General features: G+C 50.1%; 5 protein-coding genes across 5 annotated transcripts; 3 read left to right on the top strand and 2 right to left on the bottom strand.

Moving 5' to 3' along the window:
• Positions 1–787: 787 nt before the first annotated feature.
• Positions 788–3500, top strand: ANOM_001385 (GTPase-activating protein GYP7; the record flags this gene model as incomplete). The annotated part of the gene is made up of 6 exons (XM_015546642.1): positions 788–943; positions 1018–1385; positions 1439–2397; positions 2455–2717; positions 2773–3091; positions 3145–3500. The coding sequence occupies 6 exons, from the start codon at positions 788–790 to the stop codon at positions 3498–3500; spliced, it is 2421 nt and encodes an 806-aa protein (XP_015411100.1).
• An 857-nt stretch (positions 3501–4357) lies between these two features.
• ANOM_001384 (GAS2 domain protein) lies at positions 4358–8323 on the bottom strand (the record flags this gene model as incomplete). The annotated part of the gene is made up of 1 exon (XM_015546641.1): positions 4358–8323. One exon carries the CDS (start codon positions 8321–8323, stop codon positions 4358–4360), a length of 3966 nt encoding a protein of 1321 aa, XP_015411101.1.
• A 2719-nt stretch (positions 8324–11042) lies between these two features.
• Positions 11043–12432, top strand: ANOM_001383 (checkpoint protein HUS1 family protein; the record flags this gene model as incomplete). The annotated part of the gene is made up of 5 exons (XM_015546640.1): positions 11043–11085; positions 11234–11352; positions 11410–12214; positions 12282–12358; positions 12406–12432. The coding sequence occupies 5 exons, from the start codon at positions 11043–11045 to the stop codon at positions 12430–12432; spliced, it is 1071 nt and encodes a 356-aa protein (XP_015411094.1).
• A 246-nt stretch (positions 12433–12678) lies between these two features.
• Positions 12679–18564, bottom strand: sec16 (COPII coat assembly protein SEC16; the record flags this gene model as incomplete). The annotated part of the gene is made up of 3 exons (XM_015546639.1): positions 12679–13550; positions 13609–14031; positions 14088–18564. The coding sequence occupies 3 exons, from the start codon at positions 18562–18564 to the stop codon at positions 12973–12975; spliced, it is 5478 nt and encodes a 1825-aa protein (XP_015411095.1). The 3' UTR covers positions 12679–12972.
• Positions 18565–19889: 1325 nt separating this feature from the next.
• ANOM_001381 (aminophospholipid-translocating P4-type ATPase NEO1) lies at positions 19890–23742 on the top strand (the record flags this gene model as incomplete). The annotated part of the gene is made up of 2 exons (XM_015546638.1): positions 19890–21720; positions 21773–23742. 2 exons carry the CDS (start codon positions 19890–19892, stop codon positions 23740–23742), a joined length of 3801 nt encoding a protein of 1266 aa, XP_015411096.1.
• Between the last annotated feature and the right edge of the window lie 594 nt (positions 23743–24336).

Below are 24336 nucleotides of genomic sequence, written 5' to 3'. Positions count from 1 at the left end.
ACTAAGGGAATCAGACCCGGCCCGGCATAGTATAACCAAGAGCTGGTTCGGACGGGACGAAGGGTTCAACCTGTGGGGCAGTGGACTCGGGGGTTTATCCAACTTGAATTCGGGTTGCCGACTGGGTCATCTTGTAATATCCTGGGTTTCCAGAGGCCTGTGGTATGAACAGAATCTAGTCCATCCTCCACGATATGGATACCTTTGACCAACGGTCAAGGCCCAACCATAGCCTGATAATCCCAATACAGTGTCCTAGATTCATGAGACGTACTTTTTCTCCTCGGATCTATCAAAATCAAACAAAAAGGAGGATTAATGTTCTTCCAGCGTGGGCGATTTTAGCCAGGCAGCAGTCATTTTGATTGTGGCGATGCTGACCGTTATCGATAAATTAGTATAAATATGATCTACGGAACCAGCCACATGCCGCATACCTTGTTTGCTATTCTGTTCAACTTATCTTCTTTTTCGCGGCAGGAGAAGAAGAGAGACCGAAAAAAAAGAAAGCATACTGCTAAGCAATGAGTGATCTTGACATATAAACATACGATCATTGGCAGTTTCATGAGTGGAGATCACATGCAGCCGTGATCAGGTGGATCTCCATTGGTTTCGTGACGTTTGCGCCTTTCTTCATTTCTCCCCGCAATCCACCTACCAAACGGGGGATTTCTACCAACAAATAACTACTTGGATAACGGAGAAGGATGAACTATCTTTCCTGAATCATTTCAACCAAAACATCATCCATCTGTAGTCTTGAAATAAAGACGCAAAAAGAGAAATGGCGCGCAAGGGAGTCCAGTACACTCCGCCACCTTCGCCGCCGTCGCCCACGGCTTCTTACTACGACGTCAGCGACGACGAGGAGGACGATTACAATACCATCTCACATGCAACAACTGGGAGAGGGGTCAAACTACTCTTTTCCAAAAGCAAGGTTAGACGATCGAAGAATGTTCTAATCAATATCAATTAATCGCTGACGGTTCTGATCTATACCGATAATTGCAGGTCTACGTTCACCCCACCCCTTCCTCCAAAGATAATATTCCCGGGTTCATCGCCCTCATTCAACAAAAGCCGGCTCATGGTGCCTCCAATGCGATTGCATCGACCAACTCTTCAAGAAAGGCCGAGCTATCATCATACCTGCTTGCCTGGGCTCCGGAATCCTCGCTAGGCGACGCCTATAGCACCTATGTCAAAGTCGATCTTGCGGGCGACTCCTCTCCGCCGCGACAGAAATATTTGGTACCCCCTTTGCCGACAACCACCACTCATAAAGACCCAATAGGGCTCTATGCCTTTGCCGTACCACTCTCGGAGATCTACTCGTTGCTTGTACGACCCCCGAGCATCGATGGTGGTTTGGAAGCCTTGTGATCAATACGCGTGCAGGTGATAGCTTCCCCGCACTGTTTTTCCATGACAGCGAATGCGAATCAACCATCCTACAAAAAAGGAAGAGGACTCAGGAATCGTTTGACCCCTTCGGTGAGGATGGCAGTCTGTTCTGGGGTGGCGACGAGGTCCTAAGGTGGCTTCGGAAGTATGTGGAGGTGCAGCGTTCAGCCGTCGATAATAGTGTATATTTGATCAACCCATCCGAAGAAGATCGCATATCGTTTGGGCGGCCGTTGACGGCCGATGGAACAGTAACCAGAGCCCAGGACCAAGCCACTGGTCCGTCCGCGCAAGGTAGCAGCGGACAGCGGGACGCGGGAATGGATCCTTTTATGAAAGCGATTAAGGAGACTAGATGGAAGGTGCTTGAGCAGCTGAGCAAAATCACGACTTTTACAAAACGGACAGCGAATGAGATAGCCGACAACCCACGAATTCCTCCACAAGTCCGTCGGCTGATGAAGACACCTGAGATCCAAACCTTACAGGATGAGTTTGATAGTGCCAGGCTATATCTTGCTCGATGGGCCATGAGCATATCTGAACAGAGCGAGCGCGAGAGAAACCAGCGGATATGGACTGCACGGGATGTCCTCGAGATGGAAAACAGCTCCGTGGGTGATTTCGAAATTCTCGAACTCGAAACGGGAACCATGTCTATCAACGAACGACGCAAGACATTGACTCTAAAAGAATGGGAAGGATTCTTCGACCCAACTACAGGCAGGTTGCAGGTCACTGTTGAGGAGGTGAAAGAGAGAGTATTCCATGGGGGTCTCGATCCGAACGACGGCGTTAGAAAGCTAGCTTGGCTTTTCCTTCTCGGCGTATATCCATGGGACAGCTCCCGTGACGAACGTCAAGCTCTTATGAATTCCAAACGGGATGAGTACATTCGGTTAAAGGGTGCCTGGTGGGAAACGATGGTCGAGGGACATTCCACCGAGGAGCAGCATGAGTGGTGGAAAGAGCAGAGGAACCGCATTGGTATGTCTTCTTTACACACTGTTGTACCGTCTCTGTTGCTAAACCTACCAATTACAGAAAAGGATGTACATCGTACCGACCGCACAATTCCTCTCTTCGCTGGGGAAGATATTCCTCACCCAGACCCTGACTCGCCATTCGCGGACACAGGGACGAATGTTCATCTAGAACAGATGAAGGACATGTTGTTGACTTATAATGAATATAACCCTGACTTGGGCTATGTTCAAGGAATGAGCGACCTGTTAGCACCGATATATGCGGTCATGCAGGATGATGCTGTGGCCTTTTGGGCATTTGTCGGCTTCATGGACCGAATGGTGACGATTCCACCCTTTATCATCAACAACCTTCAGCTACTGACCGATCCAACAGGAACGCAACTTTCTTCGTGACCAGTCTGGCATGCGTGCCCAACTTCTGACTTTAGATCACCTCGTACAACTCATGGATCCCCAGCTATACCTTCACCTCCAGTCTGCCGACAGCACAAACTTTTTCTTCTTCTTCCGCATGCTCCTCGTTTGGTACAAGCGCGAATTCGAATGGGTGGATGTTTTACGCCTCTGGGAGACATTGTGGACCGACTATCTATCCAGCAGCTTCCATCTTTTTATTGCTTTGGCAATCCTAGAGAAGCACAGAGATGTCATCATGGACCACTTAAAGCATTTTGATGAGGTTCTGAAATACAGTGAGTACTTTTCATTCTCTCGGCCTGAAGGCCTATTAAGCTAACATCTACAGTTAACGAACTCTCCAACACAATGGAACTCATCCCAATCCTCACCCGCGCCGAATCCCTATTCCGTCGCTTCGAACGAGCCGTTCAAGCAATAGACAAGAAAAACAACTTTCCCGCTCCTTCTACCCACCAACGAAAACCCATCCAGTCCCCTGCCGATGCAGACAAAGGCAAATCGCCCCAAAGACCCCCAAGCACCGGGTTCAGCAGCGGCACCAGCTCCGGACCGAGCGCTCCACCCGTCGACAACAGCGAGCCCAAAGTAATTTCTCCCGAACTAAGAGAGCTATTCAGCAAAGATATCCCTTGGAAGCGACAGCCGTCTGAACGGCGCGAACAAGCGCAAAATTCATCCTGAAGAATCCGTTTGCATTACACTTGTGTAACTCTGATGGGTGGGCTATGGCTCAGTTATCATGTTCTTTTTACGAGAAGTCTCGGTATGACCGCTCTTGCTCAAAGACTTGGCTTCGTTTGTGCTTGTACCCCGTGTTGATTGGGTCTTATGGATTATGAGTTCTTGCTAGATAGCTTGGTGTGGCCGGTTTGGAGTGATGGTGTTCGTATTAGCGTTTTTTCTTATTCTCTTTATTGTTGTAACCTGAGGTGAATTTCTTGAAGCAGTGGATCTAGCCAGCATAACTCAACTCCGGGAGGGTGAGATTATAGAGAAAGAGTACCGGTGCGAAATGACTAGTGGCTATTTGAATTCTCAATGTCTAACAAATTCTTGAATTTCCAATGTATTCTTCTTCTAAAATATAAACATGAAAAGCGGCCATAGAAGAAGGTAGGAACCGTATATGAGGGTATCTAAATATGTGCAAAAGAATTGTAAAGCAATGAACAGACGACAGAAAACACAAACAGAAGCCGAAACGCTTGCTTGAATGCAAAAAATGCCAATGAATGATACCATCTAGATGTCTGTCAAAAAGGATGAAGAAGAGCAGGGAAGAGGAAACCAAATTCAAACAGAACCCCTTTTCAAATGCCGGAAAAAATAGAAAAGAAAGAAACGAAAGAAAAAACACCGATAATGCAAAATGCCCGATACTTTTCTTAGAACCGTCCTCTGATGAAAACAAACCCGCATAAACGGCAAACGCCAGTGCTAGTGGACCAAAGTAAATAAGAAGGAAGATGTAAGAGAGGGGACATATGCTGGGAGGTGAGGTAATAATCAAAAGAGGGCAATGCATCGATGGATCCAGATTACCGGTTGCCAAGCCCGCGGAGGACAACTCGCTTGCTCGAGCCGACTTTCCCAATATCGCTGATGCTTCTAGATTTAAGTAAAGTGGGAATTTTACCAGGAGTATGATCATTCTCGGGAGGGGATAGCCCAAATGTGAAAGGTCGTAGAGACGAGCTTCTCCGTGCTTGACCAAGGACATCTTCCACCCACGCTTCACTTTCTGCGCTCATAGGCGCATACCTAGATCGCGGTTTAGGTCCCGCCAAACCAAGAGGAATAGATCCATATCGAGCGTCACTCATGGTTGAAACCGCACCGAAAGAGGTATTAGAAGAAGTTGAGAGCCGTCTGCGCGAGGAGACGGTTGACATGGGGGAAGATGATAAGTTCAGTGTCTCGCCTGTGCTTGCTGCTCTGAGATCGGTCATATCGGATACATTCGAAGCCCGTCTCGTTTTGCGGACAGCCAGTGAGGACGATGGTCGATTACTGATAACAGAATGGGGTCGGGACGGCGTGCATCGTCCATTGCCAGACCTAGTAAGCCTGCTCCCCGGTGGCGTGTAAGTTGGCGTCGATTCACGAGATGATATTCCTTGAACTTCGACGCGAGGCGTGTCTGAAACGTGTCGTCGGCCATGATGGATAGCAAACTCCCTCAGATATTCGGCCAAATCTGCCCAACCACCACCAACACGTACCATCACGCGCTCACCATTTTCTCCCACTGAACGGACGAAAAGCTTGGTGGGAACGGTTTTACCACCTTGGTGCAGATGGTATAGTTTCACGGAGCTTTCCTCTGGAGCATGTGAATATCTCCTACGAGAAACAGCAGGGGTGAGGGTAAACGATGGGGTGGGCGTGCCGCTGCGTGACACTGACCCTTGCGGGGATATAGAGCGGAACCGCTCCCTAGCGTTCAATGGCAAAGATGATATCGCAGATGATGCATCAGCTTCACGGTCTTCAAAATGGATACGCGTTGGGAGCGTATTAAGAATAGAGCTTATTTTCTCGTCTAAATGATCCCTTGGCCTTCTTATCTGGCTACCCGGAGTCGACGGCCGGGAGCCCGTCTTCTCATTCACTGTGCTGGTCAATGTCTCTCCGGATACACGAGGCGTAGACTTATATACCCCAATGCTTTCGAGGCTAGGGTGCGCAGTCAGCTGCTTCCTGACACGGGTGGCTGTTGAAAGGACGGGTGGTTGGGAGAGCGGAGCTTTATGTGCCGGATTTTTGACGGAGGTATTCATGTTGCGCTCCCAAGCCTTGGGCTGTCTCTGTGTCACGCTATCGGGCCCTGAAGATGTGCGGTCTTCCCGAGAAAGCTCAGAACGCCGGCCAACAGCACGGCGAATACCGGTGGATGAGGTGGAGGGACGGTGTTTGCTCGAATGTGACTGTGGGCACAGGCGATCATTATGGGAACTTGATCTTACGGGAGAGTCCGTGACTTTCTTGACAATGGTCGGAATGGTCAGATCGGTGTTTGGTTCATCCTCGAAGTCCATATCCAACCGTTCATTGATAAATCGTTGCAGTGGAAGGCTAAGAGCCCGGTTGTGTTTCAAAGACGTGGGCGGAGACTTTTCGCTGTCTAAGCGAAGCAAGCGGTCTTCTCGCAATGTATGTTCGCTATTAGTCGGTATGGGGCCAGACTGCCGATGGTCTGTCTGGAATAATGGAGGAGTCTCAATAAGCTTAGGTGTTCCGTTCGACGAAACGGTACGCAATCCTCGGATGTCCGGGCTGGATACGAGTGATGGATAATCAGAAGAATCTGTGGAGGCGCCCGATACTCGTCGACCATGAGAGATGGTGGTTTGCTCCGAATCAAAACGTCCCGGTCTGGTTTTAGAAAGCTTGATGGGGCTATCCAAAGGTTGCCTTGGAGATGGAGCTGCAGTGTCTTTGTCATTTGTCATCGAGGGAGGAGGCCGAGAAGACACCGGTGACGAAGGCCTGCTGGTTTGAGGAGAAAGTGAGCTATCTCGATTAACCAATATCGAAGCAGCAATATCGGTGGGGGCGGGTTCCACAGTGACGCTAGGTAAAGTTGTCGCCTCTTCAGTTGAGGCAGGCCGTAGTTGATCAGAGACCTCAATCTTGGATTCCGGGGTAGTTGAGACTGTCGATGTTTCGTCCCCATGCGGCTCTACCGTTTCTTCCGGTTTGGGCGAGTTTACAACACCCTTGGGTCTCTGTATTATGACACTCCCGGTTTCTGCTTGCGAGCTTGGACTAGCTGGGGAACTATCTGCTTCAGGAGAGGTGGCATCCCCGGGACAGTCTCTTGCCTTGGTTGGCTGTTCTAACTGTCCCATTTCCTCATATTGGGCAATAAACGGATCTTCTATCGCTTTTTGGAGTCCACACATAGGCTCCGTCTTTCTCGGCAAGCTATCGTCTGGCAACGCTACTTCTTCCCGGTTAAGATCAGAGGAAGGTACGTCCTTAGCTGCGTCAGTGCACACAGATTCTAATGAGGGTTTCTGATCAGGGAGCAGGTGGGCATTTGCATTTTCTTTCCCGCTAGAAGGCGATGCATCGAAGACCACAGTGTTCGCAGTACTTCTCTCCGGGGTCGCGGGCGGTTCAATTACAGTATTGGCCTCTTGCGGGGTTTGGCTGGCTTCGGAGCTATCGCTGGCCACTTCTGTGCCATCAAGAGAGGACGATGTATCAGAACCACGAGTGGGAGCTTGTTCGGTTCTTTGAGAGGTCACGACGGGTTGTCCAAGCATGTTCTCAAAAGATTTCTGGTCCTCAGTCGGGCTTCCGGGTTCCTCAGCGATAGTTTCCATCAAAGGTGGACGTACAGCTTGGGGGAAAGGCTCGGGGGTGTGGGTGGTAAAGTCTTCGGGAGTTCTATGTTCATCCGATACAGGGGTTGGCTGATTTGGCACTTGTGGGTGGTCTTTGCTTTGCTGTTTATTGGCCATCATGCGCCGCCATTCATTCTCAACTGTCTGTTTCTCGGCGTCCATAACCCAGTTACCAAAACCAGATTCGATAGCTTCTAGATCATCAATCCAATTCTCCGGCAACGAGTCTTCCCGGCCCTCTAGCGCATCAAGCATACGATCCATTCGTCGCCCCGTCGAAAGAACCGTCACCTCCAGCGCAGTGCGTTTGGCATGATAATTTGATAGGGAATACAAGGCATCCTGCTCGTTGGGGGGCACGGAGGACTTCAACAAGTCCAAGGCCGAATTCAATTCAGACTGGGCTAGACGCAGGCTCCACAATAGTCCCGGTACCTGGCGGAGGACTAGTAGCCGAACATCCCACGTGGAAAGGAGGCTGTTCAGGCGGGAGAGAAGTGGGAGAGCGCGCAAGATGGTGGCGGTGATAACAGCGGTGAAATCACTTAATTGCACATAGCTGAACGAAGGGGGTCCGGAAAGATTGCTATTGGATGACGATGGCCGAGACCGTGAAGGAATATGAGCATTCAGAACATGTTCTTTCAATTCGTCGACACCTAGACTTTCCATGCCATCACGAATCTCCTCGATTCGTTTCTCGTGTTCAGCTACAACTTCTGCAGGAAGGCTGCCCAAATATTCTGGCTCTGAAGCATTGGATGTCGTGGTAGAAGGCGGAATAAATCCTTGGCCCAGTTGGGCATCCGTGCGTTTCGGCCATTCCCACGTTTGCACCTCTTTATACCATAGGCTTAGATTCTGTGCCGCAACAGCCGCGCGGATTCCAAGAGCTCTCTCCGCCTCCGAGACTTGGGATATGCTCTTGGAGAGGATATCGTATGCGGGTTCGTTCTTGGGCACTGCGTCTGTTGAGGTAAGCGCTTCGAGAGTAGATTCGGGGGACAAGTTTGCGAGTAACGGATCGAGAGACTGGTAGTTGGGGATTGTTGGTCGACTCGGCGATGGAGTCGGCGGTACGGCATGAGAAGCGACGTTCGCTGCCGGAAGGGAGATAGGTGGAGGTATAGGATTACTGCGGCTGGTGGCCATGTCGGAGGAGAACGGCCACCGGAACAGCTCACAGATGTTGGTCGGATAAGGACGGAGTTAAGAAATGCGATTTGGGAGCCGGCGGTGGAATAGCTGATTTAGAAATGTGAAAGAGTGTGTACCGCTGATAAGCAAGCATGCTGAGATGCGAACTTGCAGAACCCCAAAGCGACAGCGGAGGTGAGGTTGTTTAGGGGTGTTCCGGAGATACCGAGCTGGGGTCACGGTTGGGCAGGTAGGCGACGGTCGGCGTTGTTGTATGAGGAATCAGTGGAAATAAGTGTGTCGGTAATTAATACTAGTAACTTAAGATGCAGGATCCAGTGCGAAGAGAGGGAAAAAGAAAGACCAAATGTGGGAGGAAGAGAGGCAGATAAAGACGGAGGATTTACAAGGTGAGCTCCGGGATTGATAGATCACAATCAGAAGGCTGGGGAAGGGAAAAAGATCGGAGAGGCGCAGTAGCCCAAAAGAAAAGGAAATAAACGAATGTGGGATGATAACTGCAGAGCTGAGACGGGGGGAGGGAGAGACCTGGACCAACTGTCTCTCTAGTGAAGGGAATGACGATGATTCGAAGGAAGTGGCTGCAGGTGTGAGCTGGAATGAGGAGAAAGTCACGGTGTTTCTCAGCTCGAACGGGACAAAAGTGGAGCCCTTCCGCTTGCCAAAAGGGGGACCCAGGATTACTATTTATACGGAGCCACTACTCGCTTGCCACTATTGATTTTCGGTCTTAATCTGAATCTTAGCTTCATCTTCCTCTGGGGAATCCTTCGTTCTCATAATTCCTCTTCTTAAGTTTAATAACACGCTATACTCCATGACTCAGAAAACCTAAAATCTTCTCGAGTTCCCACTCCAGAGCTGGGTGAGATGCAGATGAACTCTCCTGTATAACATCCCGTCGGACGTTATATCGGTATGTTATGTATGTATGTCTAGAGCTACATGACACAAAATCCCCCTAGCTCAGTGGAGTCTCCCTCAATTCCCCTGTGGGTGGCTGGGGCGAACGGAAACAAAGTGATCCATAGGCTTTGTAAATTCCAATTCATGAATGAACTGTGCAGTATATCCTGTCAAGGGTGGTCAATTCATAGAAACCATGTTTATGCACGGACTTTTCCCTTGCATTTCTTTGCAGGGAATCAAGGCTTTCAATGCTGTTATCTCCCATCTTAGACCATGAAAAGCTCCGAAGTACCCATAATAATATGTAGTCGTCATCACGCGCATCTTGAGTTAGCTGAACTTCGTTCTCCATAAAAGACGCGCTTCGGTCACACTCGAAGACCATTGAGTCGCGTCCACGCGAAAGAGGCGAGGTATTAGGTTGTACCCTAAAGCCCAAAACAACAATCGATCTGTGATCGACACCCCTTACATATTGCCGCAGTAGATCACTGACACTACCTTTTCTCTGCTACCCGACGCACCCGTCATAAGAGAGAGCATTGACAAGATATTCCTTCCTTGGGAACACCATCCTACAACGTTTATCGTCTTAGTGCCAACCCCAGGGTTGTGGTGGCGAGAATAGATAATTCCTCGGTGGGACTGACCATGCATTGTCAATCCAAGTCATGAACCATCGATCGAAGTGCCAAATAGCTTGGTGAGTGTGGCGGGTGGTGACCAAAGAGGATGATAAATTTAGAGAGCTTGCATTAGCTGAAACCGATCCTGGATTATGACCAAGGGTTTTAGCATTGAAGGAGACGGCATCTGCAAAACAACACCCTTGTTGTACATACCATTCAGCCTTCGGCGACTGATCTGAAACTAAGACAGCCAGCGGACACAGGCAAGGAGGCAGGGCTATACCTGACCCTTAATCTGGGAGGCATTCAACCTTCTTGCCAAGGTTGAGTACGGAGTAAGGTAAGTCTAATTTCCAACGGAGACCGGGGAGACAACGGTCTCGAAGCAACACGGAGTACTCAAGGGCTTAGTATGCACTTTGCACTTTGTACGTAGATGGCAGGGTGTTGTCATGAGCCACGTGGGGATCAACCCCCAAGCTCAGCATTCCGTCGCTCTAACTAATACCCGAAACATCTCCAATGGCATTTGCCTGGTCTGTCCCACTCGTCAAACGTCTAGAACCAGCTTCCAGAAAAGGGGCCAGATGGGTGTTGTAGTATGAAATGAGGAATTTTGTGGTCTTGGGACGGTTTCTGATGTTGGATCTAAAGATCTCGTCACCTCACCCAATACTAAATAGTCAACCCCTAAGCGATTCGTATGCGTCCTGTCCTTTCGATGTCGGCACAGGCCATCCAAGTGATCTTGTCTAGTGCAGAACAGTGACATACTACGGCTGGAAGAAATAGCAAAGCGAATGAAAGTGCTAGGGTATCGAGACAGTGGCTGGAGGTCACAATGTACCGAGTACAGGAAAGATATGATATATATATCATGTCGGCCGGCATCGTTTGGAATTCAAATAACACAAAAATTGGTTGTTTATCCTTCTACTACCCAATCAAATAATCCAAAGCAAGGATTGAAACGCGATAATAATTCTAGATAGAGAATAAAACTGAAAATCGAAAAAGAAAAAGACAAATGCTCACGAACTCAGTACTATAGCGACTTGGGCCATGTCTCGTGTTTTCCGCGTCAGGGTTAAATTTATCGCCGATAAGGAACGTCGACGATAAGATCGAATCAACTCTCGATCCCTATGTGATGCCATAACATGCCTTGATTAAAGATGCGATTTCGCACTCAACTCGCTAACGCTGCAACTTTTTCAAGTAAGTGCTGTCTGCCCTTTTTCTTGGTCCCCTTGGATTCCCCTTTCTTCCTGTAAACCAACGTTGCCTGTTGGTGCTCCCGCCAAGTCTCAATGGATGCTTCAACCTAATGCCCAGCAATCCACTAAGCACCAACACCTATCTATAGAGTTGACAGCATCCCTCTCATCGCTGGGTAAAGTATGCTGGATGCGACTGGAAGATGGAATCGTTCGATTTACCATCATCCCTGATCAAGGCACCCAAGTCTGGGCGCAGTTACCCGTGGTATGTAACCCAGTGTCATCCGAGCGAAGAAGGTCCTATCTAAACAAATCGTACCAGGAAGCCATCTTCGATGAAACCAATTATATCCTGGAATCCAACTCCGGGGTCATCAACCTCGAAGTCCCCATCGGTGCTCTCCACCGTGCCCTTCGCTCCGCCGTAGCGGCGACGTCAGCCCAACTGCGTCTGACCAAAAAAGGCAACGTCCCTCTCTTGGCTCTCACCATCCACGCATCATCCTGGACCACCGGGTCCAACGCACTAGGCATCGCTGAATCGGACCATGCAGCCATGACCGGCCCGGCTCTCGGAGGGGAGGATGCTGGTCGCGCAGGTCAGCCAACCAGTGCGTCCCGACCAGCAGCCGGTTCTGGGCCCCGAGAACGCGAGACGGTCATTACGCAGGAAATTCCCGTGAAAGTCCTGCATGAATCTGCCATCGAGGGGCTCCATGAACCGCGATGTCGTGACCCCGATGTGCACATCATCCTGCCGAGTTTGTTCCAGTTGAAGAGTATCTCCGAGCGGTTTACTAAGCTGGCGGCGGATTCCAAGGGCTCTTCGGGTTCTGCGGTTGTGTCTGCTATTTCGCCTAAACTGGAACTATCGGCTAACATGCATGGATCGCTGAAGTTGGCGATCGCTACGGATGCCTTGCGTATTTCGAGTGTTTGGACGGATCTGGTGAACCCGTCGCTGGACCCGGGGCAGCTCACTCAGACGGAAATTGAGCAGCTGCCTAGTGAGCGGATGAGAGCTCTACACGATGATGATGAGGCTGGTTGGGCGAAAGTGAGAATCGACGGGAAGGATTGGGGAAGGGTGCTGAGTGTTGGGCGATTGAGTCCCAAGGTCGTTGCATGTAAGTTGAGAACGTCGTTTACAACAGTGATTGGAGCACCTTGCTGATTCTGTTGACTTGCGTACAGGCTTTATCCACGAGACAGCTTTGATACTCTACGTTTACTTGCCGGGGAGCTGGAGCGGAGAAGATTCTTGTTTGACGGTGAGTTTTTCAAGTCGACGTAGTGAGGTTCAGACTGACAGGGACAGTATTATATCAATTCTTACGCGGCCTGAATAGAATTACTGGGCTCGGATTCTGGATGTATTACAGTCTCTGCATGTAAAGGTACGCGCAATAGAAGCGCACATAACGTTGAGCGTCCGAAGGTTGAAATTATTATAATACCATTAAAATGTTCAAATAATAAACGTTCATGTTCCGTGAAACTCGAAGCAGCAGAAAGCCTTCGGTTCGAGACCTCCACATCACTCAATGCCAAGATCTCAGATGGACAGAAGTGTAAGCAAAGCAATCATCAAGGGGAATAAGGGGAAGCAATAAGCACTGCATAAGGTGCATATGCAAATATTTATTGTACACGGGAATATATTGGTCATGCAAAGGGGTCGAGAAGAAGAATGTGCTCCTCATTGAGGCAATGCACTATGCAAGACTTTTGTGCAGGCGGATAGAAGAATTCTATAGCACACGCAAGCCGTATGCGCTTCACGATGTGCAAAGAGTAACGTGGGGCCGGGAATTAGGAAAATCGTAAGACATGATCACACAAAAGAAAAAAAATAAAAGACCCCGCATCTAGTAGGCTGGCTAGCCTATTTCGCCATCACATCGACATATCGGCCTTTCTTCCGTCCTTTAGCAGGGGCGCCCTTGCGTGCCTGTGGTGCCCCAAGAAGGTCATCTATGGAGCTGGCATGGCTCAGCGATGTTGCAGGGCGAGGCGGGGGCAAAGAGGAGCCCATTGGTGGCGTGGGCATGGCTGCACCAGTAGAGGCTGACCGAGCAGTGCCTAGCATAGGTGGGGGGGCAGCAAGCGAGGGTGGTGCTGGGCTGCTGGATAGTGACGGGGGAGCACCTGCAGACGACGGAGGCCTACTATCAGGTCCCAAGCCCAGGCTTGCTGCAGGCGGTGCAGTGCTACCACTGGCACTTCTGCTAGGAGGAGCCGACGCTTTGGGTGGTGGCGGTGTGCCACGTGATACACTGGCGCTGTTCGGGTCTTTCTTGTTGACCCATTTCTTCAACTCCTTGTCATAATAAAAAGAGTTTTCCTCGCCAAGTTTGGCACGGATAGGCCCCCCCGAGTTATTGTGGTTGTCGTTCTCTTTCTTTGCTCCTCCAAACCAACCGCCAAACCATGATTTCTTCGCTGCAGCGGGGGGTCTATTGGCTGTGTACAGAAAAATCAATAATATGTCCAAGTATGAACATCTAGGGACAGAACTTACCATCAGCTTCCGCAGCTTTTCTGAAGGCCTCATCGGCTTCGCGGTCTTTGCGTGCCTTCTCAGCCTTCTGAATAGCGGCTGCACGCGCCGCAAGGTCATCGTCATCATCATCGTCCATGAAGGACTTCTTCTTTTTTAGGACATCCTGATGGGTGGGCTCTTCCGTGGTGTCCAATGTAGGAGCTGCGCTAATTTCGACGGAAGGTGGTTCATAGCCACTACCGGCACCGGGCGGAAAGTAGCCGGCAACGCCAGATGCAGGTACTGTCGCCAAACTTTGATCCAGAGGTTCGCCAAAGGACTCATTAACCGGGGGTTGGTAGGGTGAGATATTCACAGGGGATCCTTGCATTGGGGCAGGTTCGACAGGGTAGGGCTGAGAGGCTGAATCTTCCACAACAGGCGCCAGGGGCATATACGACGCTTGAGGGGGGTAGATTGATAGCCCGCGGCAGATGGAGACCCGTAAAGTGAGCCACCTGGATACGCGCTGCTTTCAACAGGTGTCGATGGTTCTTGGGAACCTCGTCGTTGCCCAAACGAGAACCCGAACGACAATGATCTCTGGGAATCAAGAGATGATCTTCCACGATATTGTTCAGGGGAGGAGTTGGGGATGTACTGGTTGCCCGGTTGATATCGTGAAGGGCCGCTGCCTGGCGCTGACTGGGCTGCAGGCAAGGAGTAGGGCCCAAAGTCCGACACGGATGGCGACCGACTGACGGTTGGAGTGCCGGAAAACTTAGCAAACGGCCCAATATCTCCGTCTCCAGCTTTTCCGGAACCTGTTGAGGCGGCGTCACTATCTTCACCAGCAACGAAACTGTTGAACTTGGCCCACATCGAACCAGAAACCTTCTCCATGCTTGGTCTAGAGATCCAAGAAGACCCACTGTCATTTGTCGTTTGTCTCAAGCGCGCCGAGAGCTCGTCTACTCCGAAAAGCAGGTGTTGGTTGTGATAGCCAGATGGCTTTGTAGTTGCCTTTAGAGCTGCTGTAATGGCATCGGCGTACTGCAAAGCTTCCGATTTGCGACCATTCTCTGCCAGAGAACAAGCATGAATGAGTTTGAACGCCAACAAATGGGGTAATGTAGACGTAGGAGACCCCGCTAAGACTGAAACTGCATATTCATACGCTTCAGTAAGCAAGATCGCATCATCATCCTGCAACACGTTCATGGGTAGATGTTGGTGGTCGGCTCCCAAGAGAACTATACTCGTTTGAGGGTCATCCGCACCGCCAAATACCGCGGCGCGTGAAAACATAAAACAAATATGAGCAGCTTCCGTCCGACCGTATGACGAGAGCAGTCGACCGAGGGCCAGCAGGGCCTTGTGGTCCTCGGGACTGCGGTTGCTCAAGACTAGCCCTAACGTATCCCTCCAGCTATCCAGACCTTCAAGGGCATTTTTAGACGGCCCTTGTCCACCAACTTTACTGACCATCTGGAATCCCGCTCTTGCTGACGGGGGGACAAGCTCATCAACGCTTTCATCAACATTTCCGGCGAAAATTTCATAAAGTGCGGCAAGGGATTCCGAGTTACCAGTCGTAGATTTGACTTCACGTCTGACAAATTCTTGAACGACTTGCTTCCAAACAGACCTATCGAGGGTTGAGGCGATTATCATAGCATGACCCCATAGACGATTGTCCACGGCATCCCATACGGCTTTCTCCCGGTTGCCTACAAGAAGGCTATTGCGAATGCTCTCTATTGACTGGCTGTCAGTAGCATCCGACTTGGAAGGGGCGTTCAGTGGCGGCAAAGCATTGAAGGCTGGGAGGTTGACTCCGGAAGTCGGCTCCGACTCTGAACTTTGCAGGTGAGGGAATATAATGTAGCGTAACGACTTTTCTATTTCAGCCGACCCTTCCAAGACACCATCGTGTTCTACCAACGCTCGAACAATCTTCCACAGTAATATTTTCTCGTCATGCCGTTTCGAAGACTCAGGGTGTAATTGGGCTGCTTCAGAGATGCCCTCATTCTCGAATGCCACGATCTTACTCGAGAGCCAGGCAACTAGGTCCTTCTTCTTGGACTTGTTTTTCAGTGGACCGGGATGTTGCACAATGCCTTCAGTGATAGGCACCCAATCGTTGACTGGGAGTATTTTCACTTCTCCTGGGGTAGACTTGATTTTTGGCGCGGCTTGACCAGCAGCATATCGAGGCACATGCTTTGGGAAACATGACGTTATAGAGCCGCCAAATCCAAACTTGACAATTGGGGCGCCTTTCCATCGCTCGAGTGGATCCAATTCCTGTCCATCATTGGGTGGGATGAACTCAAGTTGTTGTGACAGAACACGGTGATGGAGAGAAACATGAGATGGGGCGTAGGGGTTGGCAGACTTCGTGGGGGAAGCAGGAGCATGAACCGAAGCAGGCCGCTGGAAAGGATCCGAGGGTACAGACAATCCTGGAGCCGATGCCTGTTGGCTAGGGGATTGAGTTTGTGACCTGCGAGGCTGAACAAATTGAGCGTCACCAGGAGGAGGCACAACCGCCGGTGGAGGACTGGCCATAGGAGCAACACGCTTTGAAAATTCATTTATATACGACGGAGGAGCATACGAAGTCCTCGGAGGTGAGGTGGGCTGAAGAGCCGCCGACACGTTTTCAGGAACCGCCGTCGCAACAGCTGAATCTACAGCGCCAACGGGAGCTGTGATCGAGTTAGAAACTTCCTGCTCATCCGGTTGCGGCTGCATACCGTTGGGAGCATAGCTAGATGCTGGTTCTGGAACAGATCTGATAGCAAGACCCTCTGGCGGATGGTATGAGACTTTTTCATGATGAGCCAACGGACTTGAGGTACGTGGTTGGAAGGGCAAAACAGCCCCCTGGCTAGAGACGCTGGATGGCTGAGAAGCATAGCGGGTACGAGGTGGTGCCGGGGCAGCGGACTGGGGTGGTGCCGGAGAATACCTGGGTGCCAATGGAGGTTTGGTCCCAGGTTGTACAGTAGGTGGTTTAGGCGAGTATCGTGACGCTGCGTTAGGCGCTGCCGGGGCACCTGGAGCACCGGGGCCCAATAGATTTGCATACGGATCTAAGCGTTCTGGTTGCTGCAACTGAGGTTGAGAACCGACACTAGCACTGTCCTGCGGAGGAGATGAGAGGCTAGCATATGGGTTCGCTGGGGGCGGAGGCGGCGGCGGCTGCGAGTGCGATGGTGGGGACGTCACTATATTAGCAGTAGGTGTATAACGTCCCGAGCTCGCGGGCCGGGATCTTGGCCGAGGGGGCGGCAAAGGAAGTTCTTCATAGAAGTTCTTAGGTGTGGTGACAGGTGGAGCTGGAACTGACGTTGCCGCCGGAGGTGGAGTAGGTACCCCTGACGCATTGGTAGGAGGCCCTGGGATACTGCTACTCCGAGGTGGTGGTGGTGGCATGCTACCAGGATGCGCGACAACCGGTTTGTGGGCGACCACGGGTTTGCGAGGACGAGTAAGATCATCTGGCAGGTCGTAGGGTGACTTGTAGCCTTGTTTAGAGCGTTCTGCGAAACTCTCTGCTCTCTTTGCGGTCGGTCGCGGCTGGGGTGGGGTTGCAAAATAGTCTTGCATTGGAGCGACACTTGATTGAGGAGCAATGCCTGGGATCCCTTGTAGTAAATCCGATGTGGATGGCTGATGTGGCGTGTAACTGGTGGGTTGCGCCTGAGGTCGCGCTGAGCTCTGCGGAGTACCGAAGGGACTGCTCAGGGTTGCCTGGGTCGTCTCGTAGACACTCCCATTCAGATCCTGAGGAAGTGACTCTTGACGATTGTTCGAGCTCTCGTCAATCTCATCCTCCAAAAGCAAATCGTCATCGTCATCAAGCGCTGCTTGCCACCTAGCAGCCAATTCATCTTCTGAACCCTTCTCAGGTTGGTCATTGGACAGTTCAGCCTGCCACTTTGCAGCCAAATCATCGTCAGAAAGATCCTCCTTGGCCTGGTTCTCTGATGCAGCCGCCGCTAGGATATTGTCAAATTCCTGAGCTGTTGGGGATGCGGCGCTGACCGGAGAGTCGGGGGAAGCGTCAAGCGAGCCGATGACTTGTGTGGTACTCTTGCGAGTAATATGGGGAGATGGTTCTGCTTCTTCTGGTACAGATCCCTGGACCTCATTGAAGAATGCTCCACCTTCATCGTCACCATCATTCTCAAACAGTTTATCGATCTGACTCTCTTCCTTCACAGAAGGCTGGGCTGGTGACTCAACAGTATGATCTAGCAACGGAACACCCTCCTCATATCTAGATTCTGTTTCAGGTGGAATATAAATTGGCTTGGTTTGGGTTTTCAGCTGGCTGAAAAAGTCGTCCCCGGCATCACCATTTGTAGGGCTTCCCCAAAACTCTTGGTTATCGTCATTCACAAATTCGTTGGTAGTCAGATGGTCACCTTTATCAACCTGCTCATTGAACCAAGAAGCTGCGTCGTTATCCTCGCGATGCTCTGTAGTGTTATGTCCTTCTAAAAAGGATTCGTCCATAACGTTGTCAGGCGCCGTGGTATCGTGAGACCCGTTCGCGTCGCCCCCAAACGCAGGCGCGCTTTCCTCAGAAGTCTCGATAACACGAGGCTCATCGGACATTGTTTGCAGCAACCCTTGCTGATTACCTGGGATATCTTCCTGCGCGGAATCCTCTGCAGTGTTCTCCTGACCAGTCTCGGGAGTCAAGACTTGCTCAGCATGCGGCGGAGTATCTAAGTCCATTCCGGCCGGGGCGACTGTAGGCTGCACGTCAACAGAAGCATCGGTATCTTGGGATGAAGAGCTGCTATGAAACTCGTTCTCTTGTATAAATGCCTGGGGAGAGTTGAGCTCGGCGGCAGATTCTGTTGTGGAATCTTTCGATTCCTGTGTTAGGTCGTCCGAGATAGGTGCATTCGAAGGTACACCATCCTCCGATCTGAGAGCCGGATGCCAGGCGGCCGATACCTCATTATGAGCCATGTTTGCTGGATATGAGATCTAACTCGGCGGTAAAATGTTAGCTTAAAATAGATCGCATGACACGTTTCCAAAGGCTCACCCTGGCAGGGCCGACGACGCAAAATGGCAACGGCGTAGAATTATTTAATTAGTAAAACATGAAATAAGAAATGTACACAGCTTGCGTTGAAGGGAACTAATTCATCACAAGAAATTAAAAGAAATAAGGACTCATGGCCGCATATCCAGGAAGAACAATAATCACGACTTTGGGAATCCAACAGCTGATTCCGTTACGGACTTCCGGATTCTGTCTTATTACTCCAAGTACTAGTTAACTATTATTGACCTATCGGACCCTTGGGACGCGCCCGTCACCCGGGGCGGGCGATTAATGTTCCAGGCGGAAGGGCCACCTATTCTGTTTGTAGGGTCACGTGGATGCATGGCAGTGCAGCGCTGTGAAGCAGAAAAGCGGGACCGGCGTACTGTCAACCGAACGTTTGACAGTGTAAATCTTCTTTGAAACTGATGCAGCCAATTCGTCGTTCCTAATGGCTCAAAGGAAAAGACTAAAACCATAGTCATCCTTCTTACGAACTAACCAGCTAGTGAGGCCTAGGGAAAATGGAAGGGAAAACAGGGGGAAAGGCTGGGCGGTATCCAGGGCGGTAGAAATACTGTTCTGCCAGACAGTACCATCCTAATTGCCAACCTGATTAGTTAGGTATAGTCCATACAGTGGATAATTGAATTGATGGGCCATTAACTTAACTCCCAATACGAATGCAATTTTTATGCACTGTAAGCATTTATCCAGTACTAGCCACAATTACAACTCCCGAGGAATAATTACTATGCTCTGACGAAAATCAATCTACGCAAGACAGTGGTCCTAGGTATAATCTTATAATTACACCTATGACATCGCTGTTTCACAACACACCCCATTTACTGATGCGCCACAATTAGTACACGTCTCCTGCGACCATCCAATCATGTGATTGGACACCTCCACTACTGCGCTTCCTGACTAAGGTATTAACATCTCCATACTCTAGGCCACCATCACTCGAGATTACGAACGCCCTTGCTCTTGACAATAACAGACACAAATATAACTCCTGTACCTCTTCATTTCGTTTCTGCGCCCCATCCGATAACCATACCGCCGATATTTTGCGCGACCAAACCCCGAATATCTCCCTACCGCATCAACAATGCTCCTGCTGAAAAGTCTTGGATGCAACTCGACGTGACATGATATCATTTGCTAGTGCAGGAGCTTGAGGACTGCTCCCCTGGATGTGGGGACTTACACCGCATTTGTCTGTGATCTGTTCATCATGCCTTCATCATCCGATTATTTAAACCCCAACGCCCGAGCCAGCATCGCTGGTGATTCTGGTTCGGACGACGACCTTGACTTGGAGGAGCTTGATCCAACCACGGCAACAATTCATTCCCCACGCTCAACAGACGAACCAAGGAGACCAAGGGACCATGGACCAGGGATTGCGCTGAGGAATTTGCGCCTGGGCGTAAGAGATCGAGTGTGGGGCCGGAGTCACTCCGGGACGTACAGGGGATCGGAGGACATGGATCGTTTGCTCGAAGATCGAGACGACGACGGCCTGCGAAGGTCCCACGCGAGCTCTCGCAATTATACTGATGACAATGCGCCCCTACTGGAGGAAGGTCGACATGAGTCCGGCCGCTCGTATCCGGATAACGAGGGGGGGCCGCATAGGGGTCGTCGATTCCGATTTCCGGGTGCTAAAATAGCAAGTTTGTTCTCAGGCTCTTCGGCGTCAACTGAGAGTGAAACTGCGATAGCGAAGCCTCCCCGCGATGTTTTTGTCGGACAGGTACAAAGGTCCAAATACCCGCCGAATATCGTTTCGAATGCAAAATATACTCCATGGAGTTTCTTGCCCCGTACATTGTACAACGAATTCTCGTTCTTTTTCAACATCTATTTCCTCCTTGTCGCACTTTCGCAAATTATTCCTGTGCTTCGGATAGGCTACATGTCCTCTTACATTGCGCCATTGGCGTTCGTCGTATCCATATCTCTTGGAAAAGAAGCTTTGGATGATATCGGTCGACGGCGAAGGGACGCAGAGGCGAATGCAGAGGAGTTTTCCGTTCTAGCATTTGACAAGCCTCTTGGGAGGCAGGCGGCTTCTGTGTCTGGGGATGTTAACTCCGAGATTGCAAATTCCATGCAAGTTACTAAGAAATCTCGGGACCTGAAAGTTGGTGATGTCTTGAAAATCCGAAAGAACCAACGCCTTCCGGCCGATGTTGTGATCTTAAAAAGCGTTTCGAATGACACGGCTCACCAGGACACCGTGACAGAGCCATCCACAGATCTTATACAGGCGGACCAAAGTTCAGCACCGCCTACGGCGGAGCCTAGCTCGAGTACCGCAGCAGAAACTACGAACGCATCGTCGGCTAGCGATACGTTCATACGCACAGATCAGCTGGACGGTGAAACAGACTGGAAACTACGCCTGCCATCAGTACTATCGCAAACCCTTCCACTTATGGACCTTTCTCGGTTGAAAGTTACTGCAAGCGCGCCAGATAAAAGTGTAAATGAATTTATTGGCACTATTGAGTTAGGGCCTCCTGTCGGATTTTATGACCCCCATGTTGATAAGACAGATGATGATTCTGGTAACGAAGGATTTCAATCCAAATCTGCTCCGCTGACGATCGATAACACGGCCTGGGCCAATACTGTCCTTGCCTCAAATACGATAACATATGCCGTCATTATCTATACTGGTTCACAGACACGAGCGGCACTTTCAACGTCCCCATCTCGCTCCAAAGTAGGGCTGTTAGAGTATGAAATTAACAACTTGACCAAAATTCTATGCGCTTTGACTCTCACCCTGTCGATTATCTTGGTTGCCTTGGAAGGATTCCAGCCAACTAATGATAAAGAGTGGTATGTTGCGATCATGATTTATCTCATCCTCTTCTCTACGATTATCCCCATGAGCTTGCGTGTCAATTTGGATATGGCCAAATCGGTGTACGGTCGTTTTATTGAGCGGGACAAGGATATACCTGATACTGTTGTAAGAACAAGCACTATACCAGAGGATCTTGGTAGAATTGAGTACCTGCTGTCGGACAAGACGGGAACTTTGACCCAGAACGGTGAGTCTCTCTCCCTTCTTTGGATGATGTGCTGGTCAGCTGACTTTGGCAGAAATGGAGTTGAAGAAGATCCATGTTGGAACCGTGTCATATGCAAACGACGCTATGGAGGAGGTGGCCTCATATGTCAGACAAAGCTTTTCTGGTAGCACATTGACTACTCCTTCGACACCGTTTGGAACCCAAACAGGACTTGGAGCAGCTCCTCGCACGAGGAGAGAAATAGGTTCGCGTGTCAGGGATGTTATACTCGCTCTTGCTTTGTGCCACAATGTGACGCCGACAACAGATGAAGAAGACGGTGTGAAAGTAACAAACTACCAGGCCTCTTCGCCGGATGAAATTGCTATTGTCCGGTACACCGAGGAGGTTGGGCTCAAACTGGCCTATCGTGACCGCCAGACGATAGTTCTCGAATCTACACACACCCGAGGCGTCGTTGTACGTGTTCGCATCCTTGAGATATTTCCTTTCACCTCGGATAGCAAACGTATGGGCATTATCGTGCAATTTGAAACAGATGGTGGAATACTAGAATCCCCCAAGCAAGGACCCGAGATCTGGTTTTATCAAAAAGGCGCAGACACGGTCATGACCTCGATCGTTGCAGCAAACGATTGGCTTGATGAGGAAACTGCTAACATGGCTCGCGAGGGTCTACGTACTCTGGTTGTGGGAAGGAAACGGCTTTCCTTGCAGCAGTACCAGGAATTCGATTCGAAGTTTAAGCAAGCGTCGCTTGCTCTCCAAGGGCGGGACATCGGTATGGCCAAGGTCATCAGCGAGTACCTGGAACGAGACCTGGAACTCCTTGGAGTGACTGGGGTCGAAGACCGTTTGCAAAGAGACGTTAAGCCATCACTAGAACTTCTCCGCAACGCTGGAATCAAAATCTGGATGTTGACGGGGGACAAGGTAGAGACAGCACGCTGTGTGGCTATTTCTGCGAAATTAGTTGCCAGAGGACAGTACATCCATACTGTCGCAAAAGTCAAAGACAAATCGGCTGCCCAGGAAACTTTGGATTTTCTGCGTAATAAAACCGACTGTTGCCTGCTTATTGATGGCGAATCTCTCTCTCTCATGCTTGGTCAATTCCGGTCAGCGTTCATATCAGTTGCAGTCTTGTTGCCCGCTGTTGTTGCGTGTCGATGTTCCCCAACTCAGAAAGCTGAGGTTGCGGACTTGATCCGTCAATATACCAAAAAGCGAGTCTGTTGCATAGGAGATGGCGGCAACGATGTGTCCATGATTCAGTCGGCTGATGTGGGAATTGGCATCGTCGGTAAAGAAGGACGCCAGGCTTCCCTTGCAGCAGATTTCAGCATTACGCAGTTCCACCATATCACCAAGCTCCTGGTCTGGCACGGACGCAACTCCTACAAACGGTCTGCCAAACTAGCACAGTTTATCATGCATCGCGGTCTTATCATCAGCGCCTGCCAGACCATGTACAGCATTGCCAGCCACTTTGATCCCAAGGGTCTCTTTATCAACTGGCTCATGGTCGGCTATGCTACCGTTTACACCAACGCCCCCGTTTTCTCCCTGGTCCTTGATCGTGACGTGGATGAGCACCTCGCCAACCTCTACCCCGAACTGTACAAAGAACTCAAGTCCGGCCGCAGTCTAAGTTATCGCTCTTTCTTCACCTGGGTCCTGATCTCCGTATACCAAGGGGCCGTAATCCAAGGCCTCTCCCAGATCCTCCTAGACACAATCACAGGACCCCGACTCATCAGCGTATCATTCACTGCCCTGGTTATCAACGAACTTCTAATGGTCGCCATCGCCATAACCACCTGGCACCCTGTAATGATCTTCTGCCTCCTAGGCACAGCCCTCCTGTACGCTGCCAGCGTCCCCTTCCTCGGCGAATACTTCGATCTGCAGTTCGTGATCACTGTGGATTGGGTCTGGCGTGTCGTCGCCGTTGTCGCCGTGGCCATCATCCCCGTCTGGGCTGGAAAGTTGATTCAACGATCCTGGCATCCTCCAAGCTACCGGAAAGTGAGGGGCTAACTTAATCATATCAGCCTCTTACCTCCCTTCCTAACTTCATTCTGTTTCCTACTTACCACCACCACCTGTTACTTCTCTTCTCGCATGTGATAAGAATATTTCATCGGTTGAAAGGTGTTTGGAGCGAGCGCTTTTTTACTTCCAGTATTTTGTTGTAACAAGCATATCTCTTGATATTGCCTCTTAAGGCACTGTCATGGTAGATATATAACATCTTAGAATTCAACTGATTTCCCTTCTTTTCTCAAAACCGGCAGGCTCTCTCCCCTTGGTGCTTTATCGTATAATACAAAGTAGCATTGGTCTCGAGCGTTCAACCGTCACCTGTTTTTTCAGTGTGAAAAAGATGAGCTAACATGAGAAGTTCATTTGAGTACTCTGTACATTGTGCTAAGAACAGTTCTTTGGTAGACGATGCCACCCTATCTAAACACGGAAAAATATCTAAATACGAGAATCTGCAAACTATGTAGGGTATAGAGTGTTTACCGAAACGCCACCTGAAAGTTAAAACCCCCACTTGTATACTGCGTGAGATTGGAAAAAGTATCATCATAAGAAAGATTTCATAGCACCTTGGTGCTCCATTTGAGA

The sequence above is a fragment of the Aspergillus nomiae genome (assembly GCF_001204775.2).
Source record: "Aspergillus nomiae NRRL 13137 chromosome Unknown contig00018, whole genome shotgun sequence".
NCBI lineage: Eukaryota > Fungi > Ascomycota > Eurotiomycetes > Eurotiales > Aspergillaceae > Aspergillus > Aspergillus nomiae.
This window is presented reverse-complemented; position numbering and strand designations above follow the sequence as displayed.